Consider the following 12461-nt stretch of genomic DNA (forward strand, 5'->3'; position numbering starts at 1 on the left):
TGCTCCTTCAGCGCGCTTCTGCCAGCCCCGGACCGCCAGGTAGGCGGGGCCCCTGCCTCGGTATTCCGGGGATTGTGGGCTGGGGCTGAGAGGGAGCCCCGAATCTTGAGGAGGTTGTTCGGGTTCGGGTTGGAAAGGGCTGGAAAAGTTTCGGGGGCGGCGGGTTCACGGCGACCTCTCGTGGCAACCGGGGCCTAGTCGAGCCCGGCCGCCGCGGACCCAGGTGCGGGAGCTTCAAGTTCCCCCGTGAAGGTAGGATTCGGGACCGCGGCTGGGAGCTGCTCCCTGACAGCGACCGGATGGCTGCCGTCCAACCGCTGCTCTCTTCCAGCCAGGAAACGGGGGAAGGTGTGCTCTCCGCCCTTACCTTTCCTGTGTTTTGCTGGATTTGACAGCTTCCCCGCCCCCCCCCCCCCCCCCCGGCGTGTCCGGGTGCGGGGATTTCCTCGCCCTCACCGGGAGAAAATCTCAGAAAGACCGCCCTTTCCACCTCGCTTCCCGCCCTCCTGCTCAGCCTTCCTAGAAAGAGAGGGGTGTGTTTCAGCTGCGGGCTGTTCGAGTGGAAGTTACACAGACAGCTTTAGGCCGAGCTTATGCACAGTTAAGAAAAAGTCCTTGAGAGTTGTTTTCCTTTTCCCATCCAGCTCCGCACCAAGGTGGTTTGAACTTTGGGTCCCTTGTAGTCCTGATGAACAGTTTTGCTTTTCTCAAGCGCATGGCACTGAAACTTGAAGAATTAGACGTTTATGCAATTTGAGACCTGTCATCACTGTGCAGAGTTCAGAGCAATAAGCGACAGGTGAGCCTGAATGAATAGTTTCCACTCCAGATTAGTTTTTGAAAACCATTCCTGCAATTTCGATAGAAAGATGCACCGCCTGTGTTGAATACTAGGTGGTGCCAGCGAGTTCTTTCTGGGATAAATCTCAATGTAGTGCCAGGTTAAGGTTCTTAAAGTACCTCCATGCTCCATGAAATTTATTTAGAATAGCTTTACTTCCTTAAAATATCTTGTGCCTTAATGTGCTTCATCTGGTATCGAATACGGAGGCTAAGCGGAATCAAACTCACCTTCTGCTTCCAGAGCGTTTACACTCAGGAGCGGGGGAAACGTACTACAATGAACCCACATAATTCAAGGGAGAAATAAGTGATAAGTAGAGAATAAGATGTGGAACACAGCAGAAGAAGCTCTCTCTTCTTATTATTAATTTATCAATTATTTATCCAGTACGTTCTATCCGCCCAGCGTTGTGCTAAATGCTGGTGTATAAAGAGAAAGCAAAATCCTTGCTCTCAAATAACTCATTGGGGATGGGGCAGGGAAGACTATGGAGAAGGTGAAACTTGAGCTAGACCCTGAAGAGCGAAGGAGCTAGGCTTGGTAGGAAGAAAAGAATGAAGATCACAAGAGAAGGATGAAAGTTCATGGCATGTTCTGAAATAAGTAGTCCAGTGGGGTTAGACCACAGGAAATTAGTCATGAAAAAGACACTTTCAGTTTTACCTTGGGTTTGCCTTGAATTTTACTGGAAAATTCAACAGATTTAAAATGAAATTTAAATTTGTATTTCTGGGAGAAATTTTACACGAGGAGTAGCTATAATAGATTAACACTGGCTAACCTATTATACATGAAATATAGCTACAATAAATTATGCTTCTGGCTATACACATTCATATTGTATTTATATGTTGTTAATGATTGTAGATGATTTAAACCCAGCCCACAACCCAGGCATGTGCCCTGACCGGAAATCAAACCAGCGACCTTTCACTTTGTGGATGACGCCCCACCAACTGAGCAACACTGGTCAGGGCAATTTTAAAGGTTTTGATGAATGGTTATATCTAATACTAAGCAAAATGTGTTTTCCTGAAAGGAATGTAAGTTTAACTTTTGTAAATAGAAAAATTTAAATGCTATAGATGTTAAGGTAAATACATATAATATCAACACCAAAATCAGTAGCTTTTCTCTGTACCAGCAGTAATCAGAAATTGTAATAATGAAAAGCCTATTCCCAATATTAACCTAAAATACAAAATCTAAGAATAGCCAGTGGCCAAGGACTTTGTGGGAAAAAAAAAATTCTTTTTAAAAATCATAAAAGAAAGCCTAGATAAATGGAGAGATATTGCTTGATAGGAAGATTCTAATTTCAAGGATACAGGTTTTCTCTTTTTAGTCTTTAATTTTAATGTAATCCCTGTCAAAATTTCAGTTGAATTTTTAAGGAAACTTGACAAACTGATTCTTAAATTGGGCTAGAAGAGGAAATGCGCACAAATAGTCAAGAATTATTGGAGGTAAAACCCACAGTAATAAAAGTAATTTCTTAACAGTTATCAATATACAGCAGCTCTAAAGCTGTAATAATTAAAATAGCAAGGTGATGCATTAGAGTCAGGCTATTATCTGTGAAACAGACTTGAGTCTTACTATTGAGCACACTAAAGGTGGCAAAAGTGAATACTGATGATAAACAGCGTTGGGGCAGTTTACTATCCATTTAAAAAGAAAAAAAAAAAAGACCCTTCACAGCATTAACAAAAAAAGATGTAGGTGGTTTAAAGATCTACATGTTCAAAAAATTATGAAAATTTTAGAATACAAAATATATATTTTTAAATCTTGAAGTGGTTATGGCCTCCTTTCATGGGGCACAGACTAAGAAGCCTTAAGAATCAGATAGATTTGACCTTTAAAAATAATCTATTGTGACAAAAATACCCTAAATAGAATTAAAGTCAGGAAACAAGATAATATTTGCAACATAACTATAAAGTTTTCATATCCATGTTATATACATCAGTAAGGGAAATACAATCCAGTAGAAAATTGAGCACATTTCCAAAACAGAAATTCATATCAAAAGTTGTTCATACTCACAAAGCATTAGGTAAGTGCATGTAAGACCAGTAAGATAATACTAGGAATGTTCTAAGTCCTGGAGCATACTAAGAGTGAAAAGGAATGTTACAATGAATCCGCATTCACACCTGATCTATTTCTTTATAAGTCTGTACTTTCATCTATCAAATTTGTTTAAAGTAAGATAAACCACTAGTGAAGACGTCTAATTAATTCGTCAAGTCAATTAAGAAGACTGCCAGGCAGTTTTGGGGGGGTTATTAGTACATGAGTTTAAACTTTTATATGTAAATCGAAATTTTCTTTGTACGGCTGTCTTTCCCACACCTGTAGCTCAGAAATAATATCGCCTATTTTAAATTTGCCTGGTATGTTGAATCATTTCAAATAACCAAATATATACTGTAAATATATACTGTATGTGCATTTATTGTTCTACTTAGAGATTAAAATGGCTTCCCGAGGAAAGACAGAGACAAGCAAACTAAAGCAGAATTTAGAAGAGCAGCTGGACAGGCTGATGCAGCAATTACAAGATCTGGAGGAATGCAGGTAACAGCACAAGTGGACGCTGCTGTGCTGTAAAGTGGCTTCTCTGCAGCTAGATTACAAACTCTGTGGGCTCAGGCACTGCGTGGTGTTGGCTTCCCCTGTAGTGTTCTTCACAGCACTTTATCTTTTGGGAAAATAAACTCAGTACAGCCTTTGGGGTTGTCAGGCTGGGATGTGAAAGTCATTTAATTACAAAGTGAGTGAGAACTTGGACAAAACACTTAGCCCCCTTAAGTTTCCATTTCCTCATATGTAAACTGGAAGTAGTAACACCTACTTTGTCTTCAGTATTTAAAATTGCCCTGCTTGGTATCAAGCTGTGAAGGTACTACTTGAACTTCTGATGTGTTTTCAGCCTTAACCACTTAAAGGACACAGACTATTCAACTTTAGTAAATATTACAAATGAAGAGGCCACCAAAATGCTTGGCTCAGAGCAGGTGCTTGGAAAATGGTCGCTGTTGTTATTTGTAGTAGATGTTTAATAAATGCTTTGTTTGACTGGCGAATAAAAATAGCCTCTGACTCCCATGGCAAGGACTACATTGCTGTTGTATTTCAAGGTGCACAAAATTCTACCTACTTTTAATGATAATGATAACAGCTATTTAGCTGGTACCCGTCATATGCCAAGCACTTTCCATATTTCATTAAATGCCACTAGCAACCCTATAAGGAGGGTACTATCATTACCTTCAGTTTATAGAAAAAAGAAACTGAAGCTTGGCTATACTTAGCATCCTGCCCGAGACTACAGCACTGGTTTATAGACCGCTGAAGCGGAAGTTATCATGTGGTTTAAGTGTGCCTCATTTTGACAAAAGAAAAATGTTTAATTATCAGAGTAACCACATTGCAGAAAAATGCCCACATTTTTAATATCTGAATATATCTGTCATTAGCATTTTGATATTTGCTTTTAGCCTTTTTCCCCAAGATATTTTTTTCTAAATAGGTGTAATGTTTAAAGTCTTAGCATACAACTACTAACATTGCTGTTTTCACTTGGAACCCTGTATTTTCCTGTATTATATTCACTGTACTTCAGAGAGGAGCTTGATACAGATGAATATGAAGAAACCAAAAAGGAAACTCTGGAGCAACTAAGTGAATTTAATGATTCGCTGAAGAAAATTATGTCTGGAAATATGACTTTGGTAGATGAACTAAGTGGAATGCAGCTGGTAAGCATAATTTACTTACATTGGTGACACAGGTTGTTATTATTGTTGTTATTATTATTTTGGTAAGTATATGTAAGATAGAAAATGCACCCTTTTTGGAGGGTTTAACTTCCAGATGAGTGTCTATTTGTGGATAAAACAGCATGTGTTTCCAGATCTTTATTTAGTTATATATTTGACTCCAGTGACATGCACAGAAACAGCAAATGGAAACTACAGTTGCAACAGTATTTGATGGACAAAGAAGACCTAATAGTAGTTGAAGACCCACCAGTTCCATTACTGCAGTATCCAATTCATCCGAATATTGCGGTTAGTTTTTACCTCCTTGTATTTCTAGGCTATCCAGGCAGCCATCAGCCAGGCCTTTAAAACTCCAGAGGTCATCAGGTTGTTTGCAAAAAAGCAACCAGGTCAGCTTCGAACAAGGTTAGCGGAGGTAAGGTTTCTTTAAATTGATCCAATTGCTATGTGTATTTTTTTCCTTAGCCCAAGAATTTGCTCATTATGTTATTCTGGAGTTTAAAAATTGGTCAGCTGAGAGTGAACAGCACCAAGAGTAAACCCTAATGTAAACTGTGGACTTTAGGTGATTAGGATGCGTCAGTGTAGGTTCATCTGCTACATCAAATGTGCCACTGGTGGGGGACGGTCATAACGAAGGGGCGATGCGTGAGTGGGGGCGAGGCGTGAGTGGGGGCGAGGCGTGAGTGGGGGCGAGGCGTGAGTGGGGGCGAGGTATGTATGGGAAATCCCAGTACCTTTCACTCGATTTACTGTGAACCTAAGACTGCTGTAAAAAATAGTCTATTTTTTAAAAATTTGGGTAAAAATTGAGACAACTGTAATTGAATAAACATGATTTATAAATTAAAAAAATAAAAATAAAAGTATTTTCAAGTAAAAAAATAAAATAAAAAATTGGTCAAAATTAGTCCTTTGAGCAATTATTGTTGATAGTGAATATAGAAGGTTAAGCAGCAAATGGTAGTTTAAATTGCTGATGACCACTTCTACTGAATTCCACCTGTGAGATTTATTATTTACTTCTGAAGTCCTGAGTTGAAATCCCACCTAGAATTCATTAGCAGCATTACTTTATGCGTGTATGGCCTTTCTCACCTAAGAATTTCAAATGTCTCTATAAACCTGACACTTGAAAAAGTCTGCTTATAGACTTGACTGCAATTAGGGCATTGCTAGTTATTCACAACCACTGGTCACTCAGCAGGATAGGGCTTAAGAGCATGGACCCGGGTCAGACTGGCAGGATTTGTCTTCCTGCTCCACATGGAGGTTATATGATCTTGGAGAAGTTATTTTGATCAATCTCTTTGTGCCTCAATTTCCCCACCTGTAAAAAGGTGATAATGATTGTTTCTACCTCTAATGGTGGTTATGAGGATTAAATGAAGGAATGTGTGCTCTGCATATAATATGGAATATAGGTAAAAAACAAGAATAGTACCAATGCACAGTTTATGCTATCAGCATTTCTGCTGGTAAAGGTAATATTTAACCCCAGTTCCAGGAGATCTGATGCCAGTTACCCTGTTCAAGCCCATAGACCACTCTTGAGTTTAATGAAATGAGTTCTTAAAGGATGGCTCCTCTCTAAAGGAAGCTATTGACTTACTAATGCTTAATCCCAAAACTCTACTGAATAGAGTTCATACCTAAGACAATGGTTATGATTAGTATTAAGATTTATTAGAACTGTGCAGTAGCATTTCTATTATGTTTGCCTTGAATTGTTTCTATAGTTCCTTATAATAATCAGCTAGAGAATCTTCTTTTTTTAAAGAAGTAGATTTGAAAAGCTGGGTTTTGTGCATGGAATATTTTTAACTTAAATACCGTATGCTTTGTGTTCATCCATTTTAGATGGATAGAGATCTCATGGTCGGAAAGCTGGAAAGGGACCTGTACACGCAGCAGAAAGTGGAGATACTAACGGCTCTCAGGAAACTTGGAGAGAAGGTACCCACATTTAATTTAATAATAGGGTTTTTTTTTAAGATTGTATTTCTTTATTTTTAGAGACAGGGGAAGGGAGGACAGAAAGAGAGGGAGAGAAACATCAGTGTGTGGTTGCCTCTTACATGCCCCCAACCCGGGTTCTGGCCTGCAACCCAGGCATGTGCTCTGACTGGGAATCAAACTGGTGACTCTTTGGTTTGCAGGCCAGCACTCAATCCACCGAGCCACAGCAGCCAGGACAAATTTAATGTAATACAGTATTAGGCATAAAGAAAAAGTATAGTCCTGGCCGGTGTGGCTTGGTGGATTGAGTGCCATCCTGAGAACCGAAAGGTCACTGGTTCGATTCCCACTCAGGGCACATGCCTGAGTGGCAGGCCAGGTCCCCAGTTAGGGGTGTGCAAGAGGCAACCAATTGATGTTTCTTTCCCTCTCTTTTCTCTCTCCCTTCCCCTCTCTCTAAAAATAATTATTTTTTTAAAAGAGAAGACAAAGTTTAAAGTATTTGGTACAGAACTTTTTGATCTGTGATCTAGTTTGTGGTCCTGAGACCTTCTTAACAGTGGTTCCTAGAACTGCTTGTTAAGATTGGCACCCACTCCACTGGGCTTTGTTTTGTTTTGTTTAGCTGACTGCAGATGATGAGGCCTTCTTGTCAGCAAATGCTGGTGCTATACTCAGCCAGTTTGAGAGAGTCTCTACAGACCTTGGTGAGTATCCTCATGGTTCTGAAACTTGGGTGTGAGAGGCTGTCCAGGGGCAGATGGCATGAGCGAGATAACATGATGGCCTTTTCTTGAGTTTAGAGGTAAAACCAGAACTGTGTTCTTTATAAATCCCTTTTATTGAGTTTATTTCCCAAAATTTTATAATTAAAAAATTAATATGGCCTTATGTTTTTAAAATATTTGTCATCTAAATGTAAATATAAAAATAAACTAAACTTTTACGTAATTTGTTTCATACCTGAAGCTAGAGTAAGCATTTGTAATGAGTAAGACCATCTGTAGCTGAGCTGCTTGGGGGAAGGAAATTGGGGCAGCAATGGGAGCTTAGGGGTAATGCACTAGGAATAGAAGCCAGTTTGATTGTCTGCTTCAATATGTATGTGGTACATTTTTGCCTCTTTACCTGGAACTGTAAATGCATTTGAAATGACCTTTTTGTTTATGTGTCTTTCTCCTTAGGCTCTGGAGACAAAGTTCTTGCTTTGGCAAGTTTTGAGGTTGAAAAAACAAAAAAATGACACGGTGTGGAAGCTTGGGACAGTGATCACATTCTTGTTGTAAATGGCATTTTTCTTCTGGGAATTTTGAGTCATTGCAAAGAAATCAAGAGAGTCTTGAAGTTCATTAATAATCTAAGGAAACGTGACAGGAAAATATACCTGTGGCTTCTATTTATGCCCTCACCATTGTGCTCTGTGAAGGGCCATCTCCTTGCGCAATCCTGGACTCGGTGGGATGGAGGGGTCACTAGACCTTATTCACTATGATTTATCTGTTCAAGAGAGAGAATAGAAAATAGTTTCTCTGACTGTTGTCATTAAGGCTCCTTGTTTTTAGGTGCTGATAGAAATGAAAAGAGGTAAACTAGTGATTCCTTTCTGTTCATAATTTATCCCCATTTGTTGGAATGAATAGTGTAGCAACATTAACAGACCTCATAGGTGTTCATAGAATTTTAGAGGCCTAAGTGATCTTAGAAATCATTTTCATTGTTCAAACAAGGAAACTGAGACACTGCAAGAGCAAGTGACTTGCTTAAAGTCACATCAGAGAGTTGGGGACGGGACTTGGTGTTCAGACTCTTCAAACTCTCAGTTTAGTGTCCATTGAATTTTATTTTTTTTCTATGCTGTTCTTTAAAAATAATTAACACGCATTTGTGCAAGTCCATGTTTATAAAAATTCAATGTCCCGACAGAAAGTTGTCACTAAGAGACCATTCCCTAGCCCATAAACTCTCCTGATGAATGGGGCCTATTGTGTCTGAGTTGGAGCTCGGAACAATGGGAGCCCTGTTGAGAGTCTCCTGAGGTAACTTAACCTCCTGTGCTGTTTCACCAGGGAAGCAATTGGACGTGGCAGCTAGAGGCCCTCCCTGTGTGTGACCTCTTTGCTGAAACCCGTTGGGTGGTGAATTAGTGTTTACCAGTCAGTTTTTTGGAGGAACAGAGAATAAGTTCCGAGGAAAAGCACATTTCTCTCCTGAGCGTTTACATCTTGCTCTCTGCTCAGATATATGGATTTCCCCACGTGCGTAATGTTAGCTTCTTTCCTGGGCCCTGGCTACTTTATACTCCTTCATGTGTTTCTCAGTGTTCTTTTCTTCTCACTTTATACAAATTAAAGACATTTGTAAAGCGTCATGTATACTGTAAACTCAACTAGGTGCTCTCTCAACTGGACAGATTGGGAAACTCAGCTATATTAATGCCTTATTTGGAAATTTTAATGGATAATTTTTTTATATATTGATTTCTGATGGTCAAAAACTCATTGAAATTGTGACAAACCAAGAAAAAGCAAATTACCTGCTCCAGGGCTTTATAGTCAATCACTAGTTCATCATTCTGTATTTTTGTTTTAATGGAGGTAAAATTCACGTAACGTAAAATGAAACATTTCAAAGTGTACAATTCAGTGGCACTTAGTACATTCACAGTGTTGTACAATCATCACACTATTTAGTTGCAAAACATTTTCATCACCCCCAAGCGAGATCCCACACCTATCCAGCAGGCACTCCCCATTCCCTCCCTACAGCCACCGCTAGTTTACTTTCTATCTCTATGGAATTACCTATGCTGGATGTTTCATATAAAGAGTCGTACAGTGTGTGACCTTCTATGTCTGGCTGCTTCCAATTAATATTTTCGAGGTTAATCCATATTATAGCATGTATCGGTACTTCATTCCTTTCAATGGGTGAAAATATTCCCTTGCTTGGATAACACATTGTGTTTTTCCACTTAGGCTTTGATGAACATTTGAGTTTTTTCCACTGTTTGGCTATTGTGTATAATGCTCCTATTAACATTTGTGTATAAGTGTTTGGTTAAGTACCTGTTTTCAGTTCTTTTGGATATGTATCTAGGAATGGAATTGCTATGTTTATTGTTACTGATCGAAGCCATAGCAAGCTTTCCCCTTCCCCTCCAGTACTGGGATGAGGAAAATTACTAATATTTTGTATTTGAAAGGGGCCTATATGAACCTGGAATCCTTAATTTAGGTTTCCCTTAAACTTTCTATAAGACCAACATCAGTGAAATATATTGTCATTAATCACATTAATGTATTCATTTAGTAAGTGCTGACTAGTACTCAATTTAATCTTCCTTTAAAAGAGGTCAAGTTTGCAGTGCCTAGCGAGATACTGCCAATCATGGCCACGTGACCTTTGATAGGTTACTTTATCTTTTTGAACCTCATTTTTTCTTCTGTTCAAAGGGGACAATAGGACCCCACATAGGATTACTGTGCATTCCCCTCTCTTCTTTAGTACAGAAATAAATTTTGCATTGGCACTAATCCACCATTTAACCCTTTCAGGGGCAATATGATATATTTTATTTCACAAATTTGGTATTCAAAATAATTTGAAAATTATATATAGCTATAGTTATAAAATGACTTGCAAACTGTGTTTCCTGTTCATATTTTGCTATATTTAATCTTCTAGTTTTTTAGACCTCTTGGGAGGTCTCAGAGCGCAATAACTAATGCTGAGGCAGCTAACTTTTTACATCCTTGGGTCAAGCTAATATTTTAATGAAAAGAGTTCTTGCATTTTTTTCAAAGAACTGGAGTTGAAGCAAAAGTCAATTCCAATGATCAAGTGTCCAACTGGGCTGTTTAATGAAATCTAATAATTTAAAACAATTTTTGTTTCAGTGTTTTGTTTTATCCTGTGAGTGGTCAGATAAGTATTCTAGGTGGGTGGCAGAGGAAGAAACCAAGAAATAGAATGAGTTGTTCCCAGGAAGGAGTTGGAGTTTGGACAGATGGATTTTTAACTTTGATTGTTGGGTTTTTTTATTGAAGACACTCAGCCAAAGAATAGTCATCTTCAGCCAAAAAAAAAAAAAAAAGACTGTGGACCCACCGTTGTTGCGGTATCTTATTACAGTCAATGGCTAGTTTGAAATTATTACAGAAAAAAACAAACCCAGACCATTTTGCCTAGAGCTTTTGAGCCACCTTCCTGTCCATTTTTTCCTTATTATATTCATTATTAAGACCAAAGAATGCTCTTCTTTGCCTCTGAAAATGTTTTCCAGCATTAATATGTAAATTAAAACTGTCAGCATTCCCACAGACCCCTTGAACGAGCTGTAATTGCTTCCAGTCTGTCTGGCCCTGGAATTAAAAGATTTAGAAAACGGGTTAACTAGCATTTAATAATTTCATTGAGTTGCAAAAACACAGGTTAAAAATATGGCTGTGCTAGATATTCCCCTAGAATGTGGCCTTCTGGCGCCCTCACTCACTCCCATTTTGAAATCTCTCTCCATCCACCCTAACAGCTGCGTGGAAAGACCGCGGGGCAGAAAGGGCCTCCGACACAAGGGGTCAGCAACGCTCTTGGGAGTTGCCCTGGAGCATCCTGTGCTGCCGGGGGGGGGGGGGGATGGAGTGCAAAGGTTTGAGGCTGTCGGTCACTTCCTGATGCTTATCTTCTGAGATAATCACATTCCCTGCAGCCTGGGACGGAGGGCCACAATTAAAAATAACTAGTAGAAAGTTATTTTCTATAAAGGAGGTCAAGGAGAGCCACCAATTTTGAGTTAGAAAAGAGGAAGGTAGGGCTGGTAAGGGTTCTTTGTAAGATTTATGCAGGAGCCACACAGCCTCTGCCCCCAACTTCTGGCAACTGTGACTGAATTTTTGAGGCCTTCCCACAAGAACCTCTGATTTTATGTCATAGTCATAATTTCAGTACATGGATTAAGAGCTTAAATTATCTTAATTATGTCTGTTTATACTAAAATGTCTTAGTAGGTGGGGTACTTTTTTGTTGTTATTGCTCAATTGTCATATTGCATGGGGGTGTTATTTCCTGTAAGAGGAGATGAATGTTTTTTTGGCTTGTGTGTAAATCTGGTTCATTTAGGCCTGGTATTATTCCTCCAACACTTACAAACCAAGCCAGGTTGAAAACTGAAACAACTATCCTCAGTGATAATCAAAAAGATGGGTAATTTAGACAAACGCAAATATTTGGCCTGGATTAGATTATAATTGCCTTCACCTTGATTTGATCATGACCTTAGAAAATGTGGTGCTTTTACTACTTCTTAAAAAAAAAAAAAAGATAACTTCGCATCTCCAGTTTTCTGTACATCAAGTTTATTCCAGGTCTTGGTAAATTGTACCTTAGGTTTAGTTTATAAAGCTCTGAGCATATACTCATATCAATATTTTGTTTCATATTCACTCACGAAAGGAGCATTTGTACATTTGAAGCAAACAAGCAAACCCTCAGCCCCTTAGCTTCAGCCTTGCGGCATTTCTTTTCATTCTGCCAGAAGTATGAGTGGCTCGTGAAAGGCTGTGTTTTTTGACAAAGCCTTTAAGTAAAACTATTGCAAAACAAAAACAAGCACAAAATTTGTTTAAAAAGCATGCGTGGTTTTGTCCTCTGCATGAAAATAATCATGCACAAGGTTCCATACAAAGGGGCACATATAGGCATACCCAAAGCCACTTTGCTTCCTTAGAAAGGAAACTGCGGGCTTGGAGGAGGAACGAGAAGCAGGAACGAGAAGCGTGCGGGTGCGCTCCCTCCCGTGCGTGTCTCCCCGGGAACTCTGACTGGACCAGGTGCCCGTCGCTCCGGTAGGCACTCATGACCCCCCACAGTGC

The 12461-nt window shown here is 39.4% G+C and overlaps 1 protein-coding gene across 1 annotated transcript; it reads left to right on the forward strand.

Moving 5' to 3' along the window:
• The first annotated feature begins 96 nt into the window (after positions 1–96).
• Positions 97–12170, forward strand: LZIC (leucine zipper and CTNNBIP1 domain containing). Its single transcript, XM_054579779.1, has 8 exons — positions 97–252; positions 645–799; positions 3319–3427; positions 4476–4611; positions 4952–5050; positions 6496–6591; positions 7220–7301; positions 7779–12170. Exons 3-8 carry the CDS (start codon positions 3327–3329, stop codon positions 7835–7837), a joined length of 573 nt encoding a protein of 190 aa, XP_054435754.1. The 5' UTR covers positions 97–252; positions 645–799; positions 3319–3326; the 3' UTR covers positions 7838–12170.
• Positions 12171–12461: the final 291 nt, after the last annotated feature.

Source organism: Pteronotus mesoamericanus, unplaced genomic scaffold (assembly GCF_021234165.1).
Source record: "Pteronotus mesoamericanus isolate MK-2021 breed Mesoamerican mustached bat unplaced genomic scaffold, CSHL_Meso_final contig_557, whole genome shotgun sequence".
In the NCBI taxonomy this organism is placed as follows: Eukaryota; Metazoa; Chordata; class Mammalia; order Chiroptera; family Mormoopidae; genus Pteronotus; species Pteronotus mesoamericanus.